The sequence below is a fragment of the Misgurnus anguillicaudatus genome, chromosome 19, assembly GCF_027580225.2.
Source record: "Misgurnus anguillicaudatus chromosome 19, ASM2758022v2, whole genome shotgun sequence".
Classification (NCBI taxonomy): domain Eukaryota; kingdom Metazoa; phylum Chordata; class Actinopteri; order Cypriniformes; family Cobitidae; genus Misgurnus; species Misgurnus anguillicaudatus.
In genome coordinates this window covers 25655001-25678460 of record NC_073355.2, presented here as the reverse complement: position 1 = coordinate 25678460, position 23460 = coordinate 25655001, and the positions used below count along the sequence as shown (strand labels likewise).

Below are 23460 nucleotides of genomic sequence, written 5' to 3'. Positions count from 1 at the left end.
TAAGTTTGTTTTTAGTTAAGTTATTTAATGCTATAAAATCGGTGGTGTCACGTCATGATTGACAGCTGTGATATGCGCATTCTGCAAGAGCGGGGCCTTGCTTTCGTGGCTTTACTTCCTGCTCACTACTGCATGACTGGTCCCGAAATCGCTACTGCGCAGACTCAAGACCCAAGATGTCAACGCCTTATTGGGACAATGACGGCTTCACTTTTTAAGCAATTTAGGGATAGGGACAGTGATGGGCTTTTATTAAGCATGTGGGGATCACAGATAGTCAAAGGGAGAGACTGAAGATGTAAAAACCTCTGATAATTTGCTTACACATACATGTGTGTTATGTTTATACATATAACCTACATAAAAACTTTACATTTGTTTGTATGACATAGTTTCTACACTTTACCACAAAATGATCATGGGTAATATTCATAAGGGAGATGCTATAGACCCTTTTACTGTTTGTACACAATGATGACGTGGCAACGTATGCCCACATAGTTTGGCAACGGAAGTATGGCAAGAATCAACAGTGAAGCAACACAGACAGAGAAAGTTATTTTAAAAGGTTGACTTATCAACTTTTTCAACACAGCTACCAGATCCGTGTACCATAGTGGAGTGGATAGAAGACGTTAGTAGATGGCCAAATATAAAGTGTCCAGATACATGTATACGTATATTAGTATATAATATAAGTGCAACCAAATGCAACAACCATTTTGATGCTGGGAAACCGTTTTAATAAACTTTCTGAGTTGCTAACACGTTAGAACCACTGGGGAACAACACCACTTCTTTTGCCAAAATGCACGAGCAGTCTATTTGATCACGTGGGCTGTAAAAGGGTTTATTGAAGTTAGAAACGTTTATACAATCATATGTAACTTAAGAGACGGTCCCTAAATTGGCGAAAAACGTCAAAAGTGAAGCCAACTTTATGACACGAATATGCGGCTTCAAATCACAGGTCCAAATGTGTCGTTTTAGAAAAGAAAATATTATATTATCTGTACGCAAATTTGTTTTCCTAGCCCACACATGTTTGGCTAAGCCTTTTTACCTGTAATCGTGATTGTCATCTCGTGCTGGAATGTTTCCTGGTGAGCGCGCCTCTGATGTGTGCCGTGTGAGTGGGTGGAGCTAGTAATATGAAGCGTGCGCAGACCGATCTTCTTATGACATCAAACTCCCGCGAGAGCGAAGCGCAAATGTAATTTCGAATCCCTCTCGTGGTGCTTTGCTGTCATACCCTTCGCAGCGCGGAATGGAGTCGAACACGCCTATTTCGTATGCCGACGGCAGTGCGAACATTTAAAAAAAAAACTCCCACGAAACTTACCTGAAGAGTAATTTTCCCCCAAAGAAGCAAAGAACACGCGCAGCTGTTAGAATCTGCACAGACCGACATGAAAAAATTTGATAAAGAAAATGAAGGGGGAGGTGGAGCGGAGAAAAAATCCGAAAAAGATCAGGTTTGCTAAAACATTATTATTATTATCATCATCGCGTACAAATCAAACTTTTATTGAGTATGTATTTATTTATAATGAAGTATGATATAACGTTACTGTACACTTTATTTTTCATGCTTTGCCAACAATGTTAAGAAGCTAAGATGTAGCTACATGTTGCTGTACTTAAATATATTTGAACCATGTGAAGTCAGGGGACAGTAAGCTTTTAATAAATACAGGCGTGTAAAAGTGGTAACACTTAAAATGTCACAAATAAACCTAAAGAATAGCATCTCATGATGACCTCAAGAAGCTGTTTGATAATTTGGAAGGAAATGCTTAACTGCCACGTATAAGAAGTTGAATGGCAAAGCTTATATTTCCCAAGCCCTTCCATAGTCATTGTTGTCGCACCATATTGTTCACATGCAGGAGAATTTGGGAGTGGATATTTAACTGCCACATAGCTATAAGAACATGAATAGCAAGGCTTACATTTCCCAAGCCCTTAATTTCTCATATGTACAATTAATCAATGTAATTGCCTTGACCTTTTGAATTGTTTGAAACAAATGGAACTTAACTAGGGCAAATTAAATGATTAACCAGGCTTTCACAGTTTATAGCACCATGTTAATGATACTGAAACAGAGTTATAAGTGTGTTTTACAGCTTTCAAAGCATGCATATTGTGCAATGCCCTTGCACGGTATGGCACAGTGGCAGGTAAACACGGCAAGATTCTGTGGAAAAGAGTCCTGTAAACATTAATGGTCCTGAGGACCCAGCACTGCACATTTTGTATGTCTATATGATGCATGTGTGTTTTTTTATATATCAGCTCAGTAGCAGGAAGGTCCATAGACCTAATGTGTCAGATAAGAGAGATAAGAAAGGCTGAATGTTATGATTTTTAAATGACAGCCGTGCACTGTCACTATTCTCTTATTCTGTCTTTTTAAGTGCAAGTAACCAGAATAAAGTTTTTAATAAACAAGAATTGATTAAAAAGTATATTGTTTAACTGCATTCTTTCGTTCGGAAAAAGCTGGAGTGCAGTAACATATACGATGTTAATTTCCTCATTGCATTTTATACATTACAACATCTCCCTATACTTATTCAAACACAGCATTTACAGTAGTTTGTCTCATTCGCTGACTGTGAAAGAAAAGAAACCGGACTTGCATGTGACTCATGCTGTTTTGTTTCAGAGCTGGATCCCAAAGATGTTTAAAAAGAGAGTGTGCACCACCTTTTTGGAGGATTCCTCTAGGTACAACAGACATTTTCTTTTGTGTTCAGATTAACTAGCACATCCTGAAGTCTATTTACTCCTTTCATAGTCAGACATTTAAAACAGACATTCAGACACTTGTAATATGAGCATGTTGGTCTCTGATTTGGTAATAGAGGGTGGGTCAACAAACATGCTACTTTTCTGGAATAAGGTTGAACAGCTAGTCATTTGTCAACGCATTATTGTTTCCTCGTCTTTTTTATAGCCATGTATCTAATGCACTGGGCTTGGTTCATAAATGGGTTGTAGCTGGTGGCCTACTGGAGTTACACTGTTTCGTTACCTTTAGGGAATTCTTTTGAATTGAAACTTCCTTATTTGCTATTTTGAATGTAACGGATCACAGCCTTGCTTTTCATTTAAATGTTACTTTACTAACATTGTTCATGTTGCACTTTTAATTCTATTCAGAGGAGTTTAATTCGTAGTTCAGTCTTTACATTTATACTGCATATAAGAATGAACAATTAGCTAAAACCTTGCTTTGATAGTAATGATGCATTTTGATTTCTTTTACTTCTAGTCAGGAGGCTTTGTGCCAGTGTGGTGGAGCAAAAGAATCTCATTTTAGTGTAACGACAGGTGATGGTTTGGTCAGCATTTGGGACAGTTTGCAACACACATCTGAATACCCCACTGATGCATTTGGAGAGGTGGAGTTTGCTGGAGCAGGACGCCGACACAATCCAGTAGGTATTTCATTAACCCCTGTCCAAGTGCATACAATTATATACAGTAACCCATTATATTTAACATTAATTATAATCAACTCCAATGTGGTATACAAATAATTTAATAGTGTATGAGCATGGTATGGCTTGCCAATTTGTTGGAGACTGTTTGTTGTCTTGGGCAGATCCTTTGCCTAGTCTCTCTTTGGACCCTCCAAACGCTCTCGGAGCAGTTCAGGGTGTATATGATCTCAGACCCCCCTAAAAGGACCCAAAAGTGAACCGAACTCAGACCACATCCGTAGGTGGTTTGAGTACAGTTCGCTTTTGGATTCTTTTGTAATTGGATTTCTTTTTTGCTATGTGAAATCAATGAGGTCATGGTCCTCTCGCGTGTTGTTTTGACATTTTATCAAAATCAACTGCTGCACAGAAAGCTGGGGTCTGAGTTCTTATAAAGTTGTGATGTGAACAAGAAAGGGTCTGAGATCACTTCAGTTCTGAAGAGGACCAAAAAAAGAACTGGGTCCTCTTTTGAGTCCACTATAGACCATTTCAAGAGACGTAAACAACACTGGTCCAGAAGGACTTCCTGTTTCCGTTTTTTAACACTAGATAAACGTTGGGATAAAATAAACCAACAGAACATATAAACCTGAATTAACTGAAGTTAAACAAACATCTTAAAGATAATAATATATGTGAAATAAAAAAATAACTGTCACAAACTGTAACTGGAAGTGTTTCTGGACCAGTGTTGTTTACATCATTTGAACTGGTCTATATTGTGAACACCAATAGGAATTGTCACAATAGGCTAGTTCCTTTTCTGGTTCACTTTAAGGGAACTGGGTTTGGTTCTTTTAAAATGAACTATATGTGAAGGCACCCTAAGTTTACGATGAATAATATCCCACTTACTAAAGCAGTTTTCTGTTATGCCACTGATTTAATTTGTCTCAGTAAGTGGATTTACTGTAAGTGTCTTTCTTTTTCTTGTGTCCCCAAGTTTTTGCGTTTCTCACAAGACACACCGCCTGACGTTGTGTACTCGCTTATGACGACACAATGGGGCCTCCCAGTACCAAATCTAGTGGTGTCCTTGGTTGGGGGAGAGGGAAAAGAGAAGACGAAGCCCTGGGTACGAGAGATGATCAGACAGGGCCTCGTCCGGGCCGCACAAGGCACAGGTAACCCTTAACCTCTTGCTTTTGTATCTTAGCTCAGTTGTACCTCTAATGTTTAGGCCGTGCAAACTTTAATACTAAAAAAAGTTAAGGATATGTTTAGTGTAAATCATCTGCCTCCAACTAAAACTCTAAATAACCTTTGTTAAAACAAAAACATTTTTGCAAAATGAAATAAAATAGTGAAAGAAATTACACTAAAAAAGTGGTGTCCCTGAAATGATAATCAATATTTTTAATTATTTAGGGGGCAGTCGTGGCCTTATGTTTAGAGAGTCATGCTTGTAACCCAGTAGCCGGTTCAAATTTCACGAGCTACTTGTTAACTAATTCTCATTCATTTGCTGCTACCTGTGAATTTACTGTCAACTAGATTAAAGGGATACTCCAGCCAAGTATCAAATTAACTCATGATGTACTCACCCAGCAATCCAAAATACATATGCCCATCCCCTTTCAGATGAGCACATTTGGAGTTATTTTATTAAATGTATTGCTTTACAAACTTTATAATGGTAGAAAACAAGGATCAGGGAACCACTTCTGACTTTAAAGCCAAAAAAATGCATTCATCCTTTACAGAGGTGTTCCACACGGCTACAATATATTAATAAAGGTCTTCTGTGGGTAAACAATATGATTGTAAGGAATATAAAGGGGTTAGGAGAATAAATTGACATGTAGAATGCTTTTTGGAGAACTATCAATAAAGCATTAGTAGATATTAAGCAGACAGCTACTGATAATCTATTACTCAATATATATATTATGGACATCAGTAATATATAAATATACAAACTTTCCTAAACAGTCTTCTTTGTTTTAATCCTAAATATAAACTCCCATTGTCTTTAAAGAAAACATTTATGCATAAATGTTTGAAAAGTCCCAAATTGTGTATGCACAGGACTTCTGAAGGAACTTTCAAGCAATTAAAACTATTAGGTTTCAGAATACTTCGGTCTCAGTCTATGACCGGTAAGACCAGAAGCTTTACAGCCATACATTTTTGGAAAATAACTGTTAATAACTGTTCTTGTGTGCTTATAGTAATTATAGACTACATACATATGTCATTTATAATCAGTGTTAGACAGGCCAAACTAGTCTTACTCATAAGTGGAATTCCTTTTGTTTGTGTTTAATGTTGCTTGGTAGAGAAGATCAATAGTGTGTATCCTTATATGGTCATCTGACATGCAGAAGTAAATGTGTGTTGGATTGTGTTACACAAATTATATTTATCACTTATAATATTAGTGACACTGATCAGATTTGTGTGCTAAATTGGCAAATCTGACTTCTTTATCCAGGGGCTTGGATCATGACGGCAGGTCTGAAGGAGGGAATAAGTCGCTGTGTAGGTGAGGCAGTACGGGATCATTGTGCAACAGTGTCATCGCTCTCCCAGGCCAAAGTTATAGCTGTGGGTGTCGCGCCCTGGGGCTCGATTTACAAACGTCAGCAACTCATAAACCCACAGGTACTACGGGTCAACTGTGTTATATTGTGAACAGTTTACAACCCTAAGCAAGACACTATTGTAATATATATATTTAAAAAATGTAGGTGGCATCCGGTTGTATTTCTTAATCCCTTACATTTTACATAGAATCGAATCTAGTATAGACCCCTATGGTATGTATAGTATATTAGTATTTGGGAAAGTATTTAGGATTTCTACAGTTAAAAGCCTACAATATAGCACTATATTAATTATGTCTCATAGTATTATATAAGCGACTGAATGGTGTTTCTGATTGATTTAGGACTTTGCTTGCTTAATTAAATACAACTGTTTGTCTCTCTTTTAAGGGCAGTTTTCCAGCTCGATACTATGCACATAACATGCCGCATGACTCCAGCTGCCTGGATAATAACCACCAGGCCTTCCTCTTAGTGGATGATGGAAGTATAGGTCACAGAGGGAGTGAGACGCAGTTCAGAGCCAACCTTGAAGACTTCATATCCCATCAGCGAACTGGCATCTGGGGTGAGAGATACAACACTACAATAATGACACATAGAAATACAGCAAGGCAAATTGAGTTCAATTCATTTATTTATAAAGCACATTTAAAAGCCACAACACCAGTCGAACCAGTCGAAGGCGACCAATGTGAGACTAAGGTGACGTTCACACCAAAACGTTTAAACGTGGCTGAAAACGCCTGGAGGACGCCGAATGCCAGCTGTTTTTTCAGCTGAACGCTTTGGTAGCTGCGATACTTGAGATGTGAGCCGGTTGGTTGTTGTGATATTTGTCCCGCCCTTCCTCCACTGTGATTGGACTGCTGTGTGAGAACTGACATTGACGAGCGGAGCTTTTCACTCAAAGTTAAATCCCTTTCAACTCTCGGCGCTCAGCTGCTGGCTGTTTTGAAAAACGTTGCGCTTCCATTGGAAACAATTGAAAAATGCGCCGACCACGGGCGTAAAACTTTGGTGTGCACGCCCCCTAAATCTAAGTAATCTAAGCGAGAAGTAATTAAAGCACAAATAAAGAAACTGAGAACAGACACATACCTGGACCTATATACTTCCTTTTATTAATATCCCCAAACAACAGATATGCAAACAGCAAGTAAATGTAAGCTAAACAATAGTGTGCCATTAAATAAAATAGTAATTGGTTACCTACTGCAGTTGTATTTTTTCTCTTAAAGGTGCAGTGTGTAATTTTTAGAAAGATCTTTTAAATGCAAAATAATATACAAAACTATATTATCAGGGGTGTATAAAGACCTTTTTATAATGAACCGTTTTGTGTTTATTACCTTAAAATGAGACATTTTTATCTACATAAACGGAGGGTCCCCTTACATGAAAGTAGCCATTTTGTGCCGCCATGTTTCTACAGAAGCCCAAACTTTTTTACTAAGTTGTCTCTGATGATGACATGCTTGTCCAGTGGTGGCTACTGTAGCTTCTCTATGTGTTTCAAAAGCGAGAGGTGAGCAGTGGACTGAGCCATTGGATGCAATTCGCAACCTCACCACTAGATGCCGCTAAAATGTACACACTGCACCTTTAAATTGCTAACAGGCATGTTATTTTGTGTATTTGGTATACTACAAAGTGTCTGCGTGGTTTATGGTTAAAATTCGTTCACAATGGAGACAGGCGTTCATTTATAGGCTGTGAGTCCAAGCCGGAGGAATTATGACAATGTCGGTCGTGTCTACGCCCACGAAGTGAACTGTTGCGTCATCGTTTACCTTTTGCATATGGTTAACATGTACTAATACACACTAACACACCAAAGGAAATGTAAAAACATGAATCGGACCATAGTTGCTCTTTAAATATGCAAATTAATTCACAAAAAACTCTAGGTTTACAGATGTAGATGTACAGTGTGAATAAGGTGCTCTGTATTATGCAAAAATAAAGTTGATGAACACATCATGGATACATGTATAAAACATGGTACGTGTATAGTGCTCATTGACACGAACAACTTAAGACACCCATTTCCGCCCAACGTGAAGTCTGCCATTTTGGATTTTTTGAATAGTGTAAGCGGTGAACTTAAGAGCCCCTATTTTCTTTTTCGTGATTTTACATTTCCTTTGGTGTGTAAGTGTGTGTAAGTACATGTTAACGATATGCAAAGTTACAAATCTCAAAGTCTACAATGAGGCAAGTCATCCAACGTAAATTGAAGGCAAGGATTGGAGGCAACAGTTTACTTTTTATATATATATATTTATCTATTACTGTTTTTACTGTACAACACTTTGTGTCCGCTCTGGATGTTAAAGCGCTTTATAAATAAAGTTTGCTTGCTTGCTTGCAGTCTGTTGACGTTGACTCGATGCACATTATTGTAATTTCAGCCTGTAAGTAGCCTATGTTTTAGTATTTAAAGAATTTGCTACTGACTATTCAAACCATGATTCAAATGCATGTTTTGAGCAATGTAGAGTAGCGCTTAAAGGACAAGTTTGGTATTTTACACTTAAAGCCCTGTTTTCAGATTGTTTATGATGAAATAGAATGGTTTTGACTAAATTTGTACATATGCTTAAAAATAAAAGCATAACAATGTTTGGATAGCGTAGCCTACATACCACGACTGTATAAAACAACAAAAAGAATACAAACAACTCCATTTCCGTTTCCGGCGGCGGAGTAATACTGTACCTTACAGCACATCTAATACAAGTCAATGGAGTTGGACAAAAACTACGATAAAACCTGTTGGAATGCATCTTTTGCAGCGACTTTAATGTTTGTCGTTTCTACAATCACAAAATGCAGACATGGTTTCATGTTTTAGTATCCTTACCTTACCATCTGTTACTTTCTGCTCAAGCCGTGCTGGCGAAGTTGATCGATCAGCTTGGTCATCTGCATTTTCTGGTCAGATTCGGGCTCATATTGATAAGGTAGTAAAGATGATATTATCTCCTGTTGGGAGCTGATCTTCCAAATTTGGTAATGAGCATCACATTTCCATCACACGCTTGAGGTATTTGACCAATCACAACGCAAATGGATAGCTGGCCAATCGGAGCACACCATGCTTTTCAGAACAATGAGCTTTGTAGAAATTAACATGTTTTAGAAAGGCAGGGCATACAGGAGCAACAATAATGTATGGTATGTGGAAATAATAATATGTTTTTTGAACCATAAACCATGTGCACACATTGCATAACACCAAATACACAAAATAATATTTTTTTAACAATGTAATATAGGGGCTCTATAAATACTGCTCAAAGGGGTGGAAGGTGGGGGGTTAGAGCACCACAAAAGTTACAGGATGTTAGTTTTACCTACAGTCACCAAACTCTGTACATATATTGTTTTTATCGAGCCGTACACTTTTTTAATTTACAGTCATCTACTGCGACTCGAGCCCGGAATACACTGCAGGGTTTTTGCCCTCCTATAAGATCATTACCTTATCACACTGTGCGACATGGATCGTTTAAACTCGGGTACGACAGGCATGTAGACTGTACTATTATGACACGGAAGCTTCGGCGGCTGCGTCACACTTTAGCGCAACGTCACCAGCAGGCACTCGTGTTAAACAAATACCAGCGTGCAGGTGATCATGGAGAATTTCTAAAACTATCGTTGGCTATCTTTGGACGCAAGACAGAGTAAAGGCCATCTTTGAACCTCTCTCATAGGACCACCGATGAAGAGCAACGATCACAGAAATCGTGACAATTGTTTCACAATGGCAATCTTTCGTCTGGGACAGCCAATAATCGTGCAGTGTATCCCAAGTTTAAAACAATGTACTTATATTCTTTTTTTATTCAGCATGTCTAAGTTGAAAACCATCAGAATAGTGCTATCTGTTTAAAAAGAAACAACTTAAATTAAATCCATAGTATATGGTAGCATAGACCAAATGTCAATGCATTTTGGTCATTGTACACAGCTTTCCTAAAACTACCGGTGTGGTGGTGGCGGCGCAGGGGCTGGGGCCCGTCATTGCTGCTTGCAATTATAAGTCTTGTTCTGTCTTGTTTAAGTCCCATTGGAGGCCCTTTTTGAAGCCCTTGGGGGGTGTTGAGCCCAACTGTTTGAGAAAAACTGGTTTAGAATGTCATACAGGGGCGACACTGCTCTCTAGTGGAGACAACAAAGATTGTAGTTCTAAAACGAATAAAACGAAAAAGACCCGTGCAATACAAAGAAATGGCTTTATTGCAAATTGTATTCACGTTTTGTTTTCCATTCTCATGTTTTTAACAGGAAGCATCGAGATTCCTGTTTTGTGCATGCTAATCGCAGGAGATGCTGCAATGCTAGAGGTCACGCATTACTACTGTCATTTGTGACCTTGCATGTGAAAACTGAGTTACTGTTTTTAACATAAAACAATCTATGTAAATAATGTAAAGAACATTCTGTGAAAATATAACCTTGATATCTTTAATTGAGACTATCTTAACAAACTTTGCCTGGATTTCACAGACAGGGTCACATTTATTGTAACATAATTCAATGTAATTGTAGTATTTATAAATAACATTTAAAAATCTCTTGGTTCCAGAGAGTGGATTCATCTCTGAAAAATACCACTCCATGGCTGATCCTGGCGGGTTCGGGCCCAGCAGCAGACCTGATAGCTGGCATATTGAGAGACCTCAATACACCCTCGACTCCACCCACGAGTCCCACTTTGCCATCTCCTGACAAACAGTCCAGCACAAGCAACAATGCCGAGCTCACGAATCGAGTGAGAGAGAGAATCAAAAAACATTTCCCTTTTGAGACTGATCTGGATAAACTTGTGGATCTGGTGAGAAAAGAAGAAACACTATGGGGCGGTTTCCTGGACAGGGATTAGCTTAAGCCAGGACTAGGCCTTAGTTTAATTAGGAAATATAACTAGTTTTAACAAACATGCCTTACTAAAAACATTATTTGTGTGAATTTTAAGGCAAGACAAAGGGCACTCATGTATTTTAAGATATGTCATTACAAGTAGTTTTAAGTTTGGACAGCTCTTAAATTTTTTTTAGTCTAGGACTAGTCTAATCCCTCTCCGGGAAACCTAAATCTAGTAGAAGAGAGATATTTTCTTTACCTTCTTGTAACTTTTTTCTCCAGGCACTCAGTATCTGTGAAAACAAAGATCTAATCACTGTGTTCCATGGAGACAAGGAAGGACTAGACGACTTTGACACAATTATCCTTAAAGCTCTTGTAAGAGGTGAGCTTACATGACCCGCTGCATAATTCAGCTTGTTTACAATATGTGCATGTGATTTCACATTGTGTGTGTGCATGTGTTCAGCTGCTAAAAAAGACTCAAATGATGCTAGTGAGTACACTGAAGAACTAAAGCTGGCTGTGGCCTGGAATAGGGTGGACATCGCCAAAAGTGAACTGTTCAACAGTGACATCCAGTGGACGGTAAGACTAACACCAGAGTGAATGTGCACAGATCATATCCAGCAATAAATTATGAATATCTACTGTAGGACGCTCTTGTACATGTACATACCTAACTGATGACAACAAGCAAAGGTGATGTGTCTCTCTGTACTCTCTTTGTCAGTTTGAGGACCTGGAGGAATCAATGACAGATGCTCTGGTGAACGACAAACCTCAGTTTGTTCGACTATTCGTAGAAAGCGGGCTGAACATTCTGGACTATCTGACGTACCACCGTTTAGAAAATCTGTACAGCTCATTGTCTGACTCCACACTGGTCTACTCGTTCCTCCAGAGAAGACTGCACGAGCGAGTGGGTTTAGCTGCCTCTCAAAACAGATTAACTCTCCAACCTAATGATAATTTACCTTTTAAACACTCCATCAACACCCACATTCCTCCTGCTATACAAGAACTCACCCTATATGAGGTAAAAGACCTAATTTTGGAGGATTTACTAAACAGATACAAGAGATGGAACATGTGGATTAAGATTTCTTCATCCTCCAGGTTTCACGGATGTTATCTGAGATCATGGAGGATGTGTGTCAGCCATTTTACTATGAAGCTCTGGGTCTGGAAAAGAAAGTGACCTCAAAGAAAGCAATGAAGGTAAAGGCTGGGCTCAGTGGTGAGAGATTGACTCAAAGTACTCTTATTCAACTCTTGGGGGCAGTTTCCCAGGCAGGGTATAGACGGTTTCAGCAGTAACAACATAAAGAAGCGGCTGTCGTGGTCCGCGCGTAACTTCCGGTAAACTCCGCTAAGAATAAATAATAACAAAGTTCTTTAAACGTAGTTTATTTATATAACAAGCAAAAACAACACATAGATTACATAGAAAACCAAAACATTTGTTATTTTCGACGAGGCATTTGTTCAAGAGATCCGTTTAGTACAGTGTTTCCCATACATTGATTTATTTGTGGTGGCCCACCACAGAATCAACACTGGCCCCCACAAATAGAATTTTCATGATTCCAATTTACATTTTTATTTCACTATTTAAAACAGCTTAATTCGGCTTAAAATATAATTTGATATATAATACAGATCAAATACAGGTACAGATCAAAGAGTAGAAGTGAAACATATTTCAGGTGCCAACACTAGATAAAACGCGAACACGACATGATGACGTCACATATATGCTAATTAGCGGGTGACGTCATCACCACCACAGTCTCCTCAAAATCCTGTGGGAAACACTGTAGTAACTAGTCAGACAATTAAAAAAACGAAACCAGAAGTGAAGTTCGGATCAAGACGTGTATCACGTCATCGCACGTGCGTACGATGAAACCGTCTATAGAGTAATAAAGGACTAGGCCTTAAGGTACATTCACATTATAAGTGACTTTGTCGCTGTGTATCGCTCATCTCTTTCAAAAGAGGCATTTCTAAATCTGGTTGTCATAAACAAATGAGTAACGTCCACTCCAGTAACTGACGAGAGACGAATGACATGAACTCCACTGCTTCGTTCTCATTGGTAGTCTCTCCCGAAAGTCACTTATAATTTGCATAAAGTTAAACAATTCTCAACTTTGTCGTGCGACACACCCTATCCAGTCGCCAACGGTCAATGTCGCTCGTGTCGCCGGAAGTCGCCAATCTTCCATTGAAATCAATAAGATTGCGTCACTCTGCTACTGCTAGTCGGTGCTAGTCTGAATCCAGCTTTAGTTATATGAGAACATTTTTACAAACATACCTTACAAAAAACATCACTGGTGTGCATCTTGAGATAAAACAATGGCACTGATATATATGAAGATATTTCAGTACCACATGTTTTTAAATTAAGGCATCTCAAACATGCATTGTAGTGATTTCAGTCCTGGAAATCACTCCCAAATGTTGTAATCTTAGCAAGTGTTTGTGTCTCCACCTGTCAGCTTGTGAATAAGATGCTGCTAGAGGAGATTCCTCCATACCGAAAGAAACGCTGTAAAAATCCCTGGGTCGCTCTCTTCACTTGGGCCGTCCTGCAGAATCGCAGAGAAATGTCCATTTACTTTTGGGAAATGGTAAAGCTTTTTTATACTGCATTATGTTTATCAACTAAATCTGTGTGATAAAGTTTTGATAAATGTATTTGTACATTCTCTCTTTCGTTGTAAGTCGGGAGAGTCAGTTCTAAGCGCTCTTGCCGGGTGTAAGATATTAAGAGAGCTCTCAAAATTGGAGACGGAGACTGAGGAAAAACAGTCCATGAAGGAACTGGCTCAGACCTTTGAGAATCTGGCACATGGTGGGTGCAACCAGAGAAAAAATAAATAATTTAATAATAAAATTTGAAGTGATCGTTAAATGTACTTTGAATCACTTCAGCACAACGTCTTCACTTTTATTTTAGACGTGTACAGTGAATGTTACCAGAATAGCGAAAGCCACTCTTTTAAGCTTCTCATCAGACAGTCACTTGTATGGGGTGAGGCCACCTGTCTGCAGATGGCTACAGCAGCTGATGCCCGCCTCTTTTTCAGCCATGATGGAGTGCAGGTTAGCAACGCTTGTATGTTCCTCAGCACCTATTTTTTATCAACATTTCTTAGTTAGGCTGATTTTATATTTCTTCCATGGCTAGACTTTATTGTCGCAGATTTGGTGGGGCGACATGGATAGCAAGACAGAGGTGTGGAAATTGGTTCTTGCATTTTTCATGCCTCCCTTCATCTATTCCGACCTCATTAATTTCAGGTATGTACTTAATATTTTGTTCATACGGATAAAGCTGCAGACTGGAGATCTCAAAATGGGGTGTAAACTGCAAAAGTGGCTGCCACAACGATTAAATAATCGTCTCATCGTGATTGTTTGACCTCATCATGATGATTTCAGATCACCGCAATGATTGCGCATCTCTCTAAAAAACACAAGGGGGAGCTGCAGCACCTGTATAAATGAGACAGTAGCTGTGTCCCAATTCAAAGGCTGCGACCTTCTAAGGACGTATTTTAAGACCGATTGCGTCACAGCAGCGCGACTTGAGACTAGTAAGGCCGTCCCAATTCAAAGGATGCTTAGAATGAAGCCTCAAAATGTGTCCTTATTTCTCTGCGCTGTTAAGGATAGAACGAATGGATCCTTAACAGCGGAGGATATCCCAAGAGTCATTGCGCGCCTGCAACGGCTACATATAATGGCTGGATATTCTAAAATAAACAATTAAAACCTTTATTAAATAAAAGTGTGCATTTATCAGAAAACATTTTCTTGTCACTGTTTTAGTATAATAAGTTATGTTTTGTGTTAATATTATTCTTTTTATGTTGCGTATATTTCTAAGGTTGATTAATTTGATATACTGTTGAATAGTTTAATCTACATCAAATTTTCAAAAATAAATAATTTTTTCTGATTCCATATTTATTTTAATAAGTCAGAAATGTCTCCGCTATGTCCTGCTGACAGGCGCGGTGGGCGCGTGCAGCAGGTGGCGCCAATTATGGGTCCTCTGAAGGTTACACCGTCTCATTTCAGTTCTCGTTGCGAACTTCTGAGGCTACCACCTTGAAAGACCGAGTGCTTACCTTTTAATCTGTTAATGGGAGAAAGCCACACCCCTATTTGGAGCTCCCACCCCGCCTCTAGGCTGCAGTAACACTTTTCTCTACCTGGCTTCTTTAAAGTTTTCAGAGTTTTAAATGTGAAATCATTGCTGGTTGATCCCACAGAGTGGAGGAGAAAGAAGAAAACCCAGAGGATTATCAACAGGGTAAAGAATTCGACAGTGTGGAGGGAGTAGAGTCCACGGCTGAGATCTTGCCCACGTAATTCACTGATACCCAGTAGCCTATATATGTTTTTACTTTATTATCACTATATTATTATCACTACGAGTGATTAACATGTTTATCGCACCACACATGTGTCCTTCACAGAGAAGAAGACTTGGAGGAATGTATCGCTTTAAGAGAAAACCCTGAAGGTGTGTTTAAACTTCATGTTTCAGAATCCTGATTAAGTTGGCATTGTTATAGGTAGTTTACATTTTTTCTTTTCTTTTATAGCAGGGTCAAAGGCTAACCCCCCAAAACGGCCTTTTATGATAAATCGATGGAGGCAGTTCTGGTTTGCGCCCGTCACTTCGTTTCTAGGCAACGTGTTGATGTACTTCCTTTTCCTCTTCCTATTCGCTTACGTCCTATTGGTTGACTTCAAGCCTCCACCTCCAATAGGACCCTCTCCTGTGGAGTTTGTGTTGTATTTCTGGGTTTTCACTCTGGTCTGTGAGGAACTTCGACAGGTATGAATACTCTCAATTGCATCTCAACACCCATTCTGACGTATTCGTTCATTTGTTGAATCTCAATTGTCTTCTCAGACTTTCTGTGTAGGAACCACAACTATTGTTCAGAGGATGAAGCTGTACATCCAAGACATCTGGAACAAGTGTGATCTCACAGCCATCTTACTCTTTCTTCTTGGTCTTATCTGCAGGTGTGTGTTTAGTTAATATCCACTCTCTAAATGTACGTTAATGTGAGTGACTGTATCGGTTTTGTTTTGTTTTCGCTACAGGATGTTTCCATTTTCGTTTGATTTTGGTCGTTCAATACTGTGTCTGGACTACATGGTGTTCACTCTCAGACTCATTCATATATTCGCCGTTCACAAACAGCTTGGTCCGAAAATCATCATAGTTGGCAAAATGGTAAGAAAGTGACAGAGAGCATAAAATATACTTGACATAAAATGTACAGTTTGTCCATTAAAGAGTTTTCTTATCTCTTTATCAGGTGAAAGATGTGTTTTTTTTCCTTTTCTTCCTGGGGGTGTGGCTTATGGCATATGGAGTAGCCAATCAAGCACTGCTATACTCCTATGATTCCCGTCCTGGTTGGATAACTCGACGAGTGTTTTACAGGCCATACATGCACATATATGGGCAGATACCTTTGGATGAAATAGATGGTGTGTGCCACACGTATTAAAACAAATGCATTCCATTAGAAATGCACCGATCTGTCAGCAGATTTTTCCCACTTTTGGCTATTGGATGATAGTTTAAAAATGGATGATAGTCATGACCGATATTTAAATTACTAACGATAACTAAAGTTTCTTAGCGTCAACAAGGTGAAAATAATCCACGCAGACACTGGTCTGTCAATTCCTCCAGAAAACAGCGTGAGGCGCACTTGAGAGTTGACATTATTTTTCATGTTTTGAATTCGTTTTTTTGCTAAATCAGGAAAAAATATGGACAGTATCTCTTAAGCACAGCAAAAAAAATGTATTCCTTTTTTAATTTTAATAAAAATCTGGGGAACCCCCTAATTTATATTTTTGTGTTTATAGGGGGTCATTTAATGCTTATAAGAAATCCAGGACCACCTCAGCCCCCCTCAATTCGAACACTGTAGTTAGTAGAATGTCTAAAGTAATAAAGTGTAACCTAACCACCAAACTATCTGTATTGGCATCAGTATTGGCAGATATCAATCTGAAAAATCTGCTATCCGTATTGATTGAAAAATGTTATATCGGTGCATCTCTACATCCCATAATATCTAATTTTCTTGATTGTGTGGTGACAAAATGTTTTCTTTGACTCTAGCTGACAAGCGAGCTGAGAAAGAATGCACTGACAATGTCACTCTTATCCACGGAGGGGCGGAGCCTTGCCCCCAGTCTGACGCTAATTGGCTGGTTCTTATTCTGCTGTCAGTCTATTTGCTGGTAACCAATATCCTGTTGGTGAACCTGCTTATTGCCATGTTCAGGTGACGTATATTAGATCAATTGTGAATATTGCCATGACTGAAGGTTCAATTGCAGCACAGTTTAATGGTGTGTTCGTGGTTTGTGTATATACAGTTACACATTCAATAAGGTTCAGGAGCACAGCGACGTACACTGGAAGTTTCAGCGCTATAACCTTATCGTAGAGTATCACTCACGGCCCTGCCTCGCCCCGCCCTTCATCATCATCTCTCACCTGCATATCTTCATCAAGAGAGTCATCCAAAAACGGCCTTCTGTTAAGATCCAACACTTCGGTATGTTAGTTGTTTACTTATTAAAGACACAGGCAGCTATTATTCATTCTTGTTTACAATAATACATCGGGGTTCAAAAGTTTGAATGAACAACTTGACTGAAGTAACATTTCTGATTTTTCTGGTACAGTATGTACCTCTTTTGTTTAAAGCAACACCAAAGAGTTTTTTTACCTTAAAATAACATTTCCAAAAAAGTTGTTCATCCACTCGAAACAGGGTGAATGGCACTTTCACATTAGCTTTGCAGCCCTATGTCGGCCAAAACCACACTAAAGAAGTTTCCAACTGTCGGGTCGTGGTCCTATAGTTCGAGTGAAAACTACAAAAACTTGCTTTATGGCAGACCTACAATCCATTCAGAGCCAGCTATGCTGGAGTATTTACGACAGTGGTAATGGACAATTACGCTTCTAACCTGTAGGGGAAGCAAAGAGCAAAAACTCTTTAGTGTTGCTTTAATGTGTGTGTGCCTCATACATCTTGAAAAGTGAAGCTGCTGGCTCTTTGATCGCCCCCTGATGGCTGGCTGCAGTACAAATCATAAACCCCGCCCTCTCCATGCAATCGAACGGGACTGGGGTCAAAATAAATAAATAAATTACACTTCCGTCAAATTTTCCGAAAGATTGTTTCGATCCTTGTTATCAAGCTGATATATGTTAAATAGTTCATTTTTGTGCTAAGTTTCATTTCAGCTAGTAAGTTGATGTTATAGAAACGGGGCGTGTCGTTATGATTGACATTTGTGATTGAGAGCTTCTCTGAGCGGACTCTCGGAGCTTCGACGGAAGATTAAAGATAAAACGAACTATTCATTTTCGATTTCTGTGTTATTTCACACCGACAAAATTAGTTGTATTTAACTGACCTTATTTTAGCAAGCCAGTCATATGAGACGTTCAAGGGGTGTGGTTGAATTGGGCGTGCGAGCGTTTGGTCGGAGGTTTGATACCGCGGCTCCGCCTCCGGGCTCCATGGACGATTCCTTCTGCGCATGCCTTGGTTTCAAACTGACGTTTTTGCGTAACATGTCAGCACCCATCGTCGGACATTTTACGTTCAGTTCATTACAATGATAGGAAGCGCCGTCGCGTCGTCCATCTGTTGTGTTATCCCATAATTATTGTAAGAAACAATCTTACCTTTTACATAAAAAAAATTGAGTTTAGATGCAAAACCCTCTAAGTGTGTCTAACATGGTTTATTTTTTGAATCAGACTCTTAAAGGCGGGGTCCATGATTTTTGAAAAACACTTGAGGTGTGTTCGACATCGGCTGTGGCTGGATGTAACCGATCGGCGAGATTAGCCGCGTGCAGGCGGGGAGGAGCTGAAAACGGAGAAAGTCGGACGCGCTGCCTTGCTGCATTTACGTCAGGCATGGCTGATCACGTGCCATTTGCTTGCTTTATCGCAGTAAACATGATTTGTAAGATGTAAACTACATAAAAAGTGAATTATACTGTTTTGAATGTCCGTGTATGAGCATAAGTGGAACTGAAGAAGCTTACATCATCTGTTTTCACAAGAATAAAGTTCAATATAAGCATATATTATTTAAATAACCAATGTACTGGGGTCTACGGTTTTTATCCATTTTATTTTGATGAAGATAACACAATATAACATCGCGACTACATGAAAAGAGCTTTAACTGTTATAAAAATACACATTTGTGAGCATTTGTGGAACTGAAGGCGTGAAAATACACATGAAACACACGTGATTGTTGTCATGTGGTGAATCCGACCAATCGTGAAACAGCTGTGTCGTCATTACAGCCAGTGCAGCTCCTCTTCGGGAACTGCGCTGGCTAACTCAGGCGGCTGATCTCGAATCGCTCTCGCGGTACTTAAAAACCATATGACGCAGTCACGTGCCTGCAGCGCCAGCTTAAGTCGTACAAAATTACTAACCGGAATGCACTGCTTCAAGTCAGCCACCGATCGGTCTGCGCAGCGCCGCATGAAGTCGAACACACCTTTTGAGGGAGTCGGGCCGCCTACCAAAACACAATTGTAGCCAATCAGCAGTAAGGGGCGTGTCTACTAACAGACATCGTTGCCTGGGTTGCGTATGTGTGGGGTGGGTCTATCAAATGAAGGTCCAGATTCTATTGGGGTAGGGACGTATTTGTTTAGGTGATTTTAAATGTCAGCATTGCCTTTTTCATGGAACCCGCCTTTAATGGATTCTTAAAGCAACACTAAATAGTTTTTTTTACCTTAAAATAACGTTTCCAAAAAAGTTTCAGTTGTTCATCCACTCGAAAAAGGGTAAACGGCACTTTCACATTCGCTTTGCAGCCTAAAAGAAGTTAAAGAAGTTTCCAACCGTCGGGTCGCGGTCCTGTAGTTCGAGTGAAAACTACAAAAACTTGCTTTACGGCAGACCTACAATCCGATCAGAGTCAGCTTTGCTGCAGTAGGCTAAATTATTTACGACAGTGGTAATGGACAATTCCGCTTCCAACCTGTAGGGGGAGCAAAGAACAAAAACTCTTTAGTGTTGCTTTAATGGCCTGACGTGGGTGGGATTAAGTGAATTTGAAGCGAAAGTATTTGATGAACATATAATATGAGAAAAATATACTTTCGGTTAATATCATTATATAATTTTTTGACGTATGTGGATTTTAGCCGCTTTTGCGTCCGAGCTCTTCAAATGAACATATTAAATGTCACAAATTTGCTTACATTTAATTTGTGTCTGAGAAATACAATAGCATCATAAAATGTGTATTCATTCAAGCCCTATCATTTCTTTTTATTTTTCATTGCTCTAAATCAGAAAAAAACAAAGTGTTTATTTCCAGCTTTACATTTGTTTTTGTATCCCAGATGTTTCGTGTGGACTTTTGGACTTCGCATCTATCATATTCTCTTTAACCCATGTATCTTTATTCACAGTGTTGAATATAAAAGACAAACAGGCCAGTTGGCTGAATACGTGGGAGTCCATGCTGAAAGAGAACCTGCTTTCTGTGGAGGGCAAGAAACTAAGAGAGAGTGACACAGAACGACTCAAACGTACTTCTACAAAGTCAGTCTCTTTTTTTACTCTTTGATGAACAAACCTTATATGCCTCGTCAACTTTCAGCATGTATTATATAAAATATAATGATAGGGGGCTGTAGATGCACACACGAGGGCATTTAGTAACCTTACAGTGTTAGATCCTGTTACACGTTTCTGTGCATTTGAAGGGGGGAGACATTGAGACTGTCGTCAGCTCTTGCTGAATCGGGCACTGGTATCTTGATTGACAGCATGTGTGTTTGTGTCTATATGTGTGCGTAGGGTGGACAGCGTACTGAAGCAAATGGTGGAGATTCGTGATCATGATCGAAGGTTAAGAAAGCTGGAGACAGAGGTTAGTGCAAGATGTTTGCACCTGTCTACCTGTGCTCATTGAACACATAAACACACGTGTCAGAATGTAACTTCTGTTTAATTATTCAAATTTTAAGCAATTTTAAGGCATATTTTTTCTGCTACCGTTCTTCTACTGAAGCTTTAGCATGATATATAATACACATATGTACACTGTATGCTATAACATTACACACAAATATGCTGGGTGGTTTATATAACCCATAAATAAATATGGGCAGACCCAACCGTTGATTTACAGTAAGGTAACCTAGAAAATGTCCATGTTTGACCCAACTCTAGATTCATTTCATTGAGTTTGTCAACCTATTTTAGAATTCAGTGCATGTACATCCCAGCGTTGTTGACTCCCTCAGTTTAAATGAAAGTGTTGTTTTGGTTATTTTCCGTGGCCTTTTTGTCCTAAGGCCTGGTTAATTTCTGACTCTCGAGTGAGAGCGTGAGCCTGCCTAATTTGAGCTGCAGCTGTTGTATATGCTTGCTCAGCAGAGACCCTACAGCAGTTTGTCATTCTTATTGACACTGTACAGCCCCCCCAACCCTTCTGTAGATCTGGTTTGAATGTCTGCCAAGCTGTCAAGCAAGCACTGTAATTAATGAACTTGCGCTTTAAAGGGGCCTCAAGATTTCGCCTGACATCTTGTTATTTGCTTGTTACTCAGGTGGAGTATTGCTCTACTGCCCTCTCCTGGATCGTGGAGGCACTGTCTCGGAGTGATCTAGTAAAGCACACACCTCCACCACCTCCTCCACCTCCTTCCAAAGGTTTGGTGTCCAGTTACCCTACCAACTCATCCCTCTTCTTGTACTTCATTAACGTTCAACTTACATTATCTCATTAATATATCTATAAATCTCCAATGCTGTTGTTAATGTTGTTTTCTCTTCTGTGTTTCAGGCATAGCACTTAAAAGTCCAACTTCTCACAGATGAAAACCAATAAGCAGACGTGTGCACTGTTGTGGATTTAATCAAATATATATATACAATGAATTCATATTCTTTATGTTAAAAAAGTTTTTTGGTTCAGACTTTTATACATTTCATTAGAACATGGATATATTTATTGCTTAGAAAACAATACTTGTAAAGTAGCTAAGTTCTAAATCATCTTTTATAATATATTATTTCTAAATCAATCGACGGGTAATACAGGCTATACAGGGCAGGGGCGTAGCTAGAATTTTATTTTTGGGGGGTTCCATCTGAAAATGAGGGGGCAACTCTATATATATATTTTTTTCTTCTTCTCGCACATCTTTCCGTGCTTTTTTGAAAAAGCGTAATATTGTACTTTGAGCGCCAGCTGCCATTGTCACCAAATATTAATGAACTCTCATGCAAAGATGACAGCATAAGTTACGCACAACAACACGTGACATGATCTAATCCAATCAAGTTTGAAAACAGCTGTCAATCAGACTAAGAAATCAACATTTTCTTATTTTATTTAAAGCAATTGGAAATCTGAGGGGGCGGACATGTAAATGAGGGGGCCAAGGCCCACCCAGGCCCCCTCGTGGCTACGCCCCTGATACAGGGTGGTAAAATGTATTTATATTTTGTATTATCTACTTGCAAATAAATGGCAAATATGTATGGGTTTAACAGTGTAAAAATAAACTTTGTTAGAACATTTAAATTAGTTTGTGTAAATATCTGGGCCCACACTTATAAAATGCTTCATAGAAACATTCCTAATTTGGATCATACAATCTTTTTTTAAGAGCGTACGCGTGATTCATGAAACGAATTTACGCAACGAAAACGCGCGTACGCCTCACTTTCAGATGTGAAATCTATAAATCTCAAATGATCTTAAAAATTAAGTGTGTGGAGCTGAACAGTTTCAGTTTTTCTTTTAAACGATGCCTAATTTATATCACTGGCAATGTTTAAAAGATCACCTGTCAATGTTTAAATCATTTTCGAGCAGCAAGATTGGCTGTTATTTGCAAAAACCTGCAACAATTGGACAAGCAAACGTGCGTACGTCTGCTCAGATCCTGACATGGTGCTAAGCATATTCCTACGTCAAAGACGTAGATTATTGCGTACGCACACTTTACGATCAAATCTGTGCGTAAATGCACTCTTTATAAATGAGGCCCCTGAACTAAATATATGCTCTGCTGAAAATCGTCTTTAATTAACTTTATATTTTAAATAATATTTTTCTGAGGTAGGCTATAGCATACAGTAAAGACACAACATAGCCTACCTTAAACATCAAATTTTTAAAAATGTTTTCTTTTAAAATAGGTTGTTTTTATGGTAAAAATTATTAATCGTGTTTCCTGTCCAGATTCATTCGTTTATTTGTTTGTGTGTTTTATTATGGTCTGTATGTGCGTATTGCATCATGGAAATCAAAGCATTTTTTTTGTAATGTTAACTTATTAAAAACTTTTGTACGATTTTCAAAAGACAGCTGTCAGATGCAAACTTTTCCTATTAAATTTAAATTTGTCTTTGTAATCCTCCTCTTTTATTATTTGTATTCCCACTCTGTACTATTGCCCAATTGTAATGA

General features: G+C 38.9%; 1 protein-coding gene across 2 annotated transcripts in view; it reads left to right on the top strand.

Annotated features, from left to right (window-relative positions):
• The first annotated feature begins 1308 nt into the window (after window positions 1-1308).
• trpm4a (transient receptor potential cation channel, subfamily M, member 4a) overlaps window positions 1309-23460 on the top strand; it is a 22500-nt gene continuing 348 nt past the window's right edge. The window contains exons 1-28 of one of the 2 annotated variants that reach the window (XM_055193857.2): window positions 1309-1475; window positions 2672-2733; window positions 3281-3446; window positions 4438-4618; window positions 5929-6098; window positions 6431-6608; window positions 10337-10395; window positions 10638-10886; window positions 11198-11300; window positions 11385-11503; window positions 11649-11954; window positions 12035-12136; window positions 13423-13554; window positions 13649-13778; window positions 13884-14029; window positions 14115-14227; window positions 15205-15300; window positions 15412-15458; window positions 15544-15776; window positions 15855-15970; window positions 16052-16184; window positions 16270-16444; window positions 17091-17256; window positions 17351-17532; window positions 20444-20576; window positions 20835-20907; window positions 21590-21692; window positions 21826-23460. The exon at window positions 21826-23460 is cut by the window's right edge and continues 348 nt beyond it. In XM_055193857.2, the coding sequence (XP_055049832.2) occupies window positions 1410-1475; window positions 2672-2733; window positions 3281-3446; window positions 4438-4618; window positions 5929-6098; window positions 6431-6608; window positions 10337-10395; window positions 10638-10886; window positions 11198-11300; window positions 11385-11503; window positions 11649-11954; window positions 12035-12136; window positions 13423-13554; window positions 13649-13778; window positions 13884-14029; window positions 14115-14227; window positions 15205-15300; window positions 15412-15458; window positions 15544-15776; window positions 15855-15970; window positions 16052-16184; window positions 16270-16444; window positions 17091-17256; window positions 17351-17532; window positions 20444-20576; window positions 20835-20907; window positions 21590-21692; window positions 21826-21860 (3774 nt within the window). In that variant the 5' untranslated portion in view covers window positions 1309-1409 and the 3' untranslated portion in view covers window positions 21861-23460. Of the gene's footprint in view, window positions 1476-2671; window positions 2734-3280; window positions 3447-4437; window positions 4619-5928; window positions 6099-6430; window positions 6609-10336; window positions 10396-10637; window positions 10887-11197; window positions 11301-11384; window positions 11504-11648; window positions 11955-12034; window positions 12137-13422; window positions 13555-13648; window positions 13779-13883; window positions 14030-14114; window positions 14228-15204; window positions 15301-15411; window positions 15459-15540; window positions 15777-15854; window positions 15971-16051; window positions 16185-16269; window positions 16445-17090; window positions 17257-17350; window positions 17533-20443; window positions 20577-20834; window positions 20908-21589; window positions 21693-21825 lie in introns of both variants that reach the window. The other variant, XM_055193856.2, reaches the window with a different exon arrangement.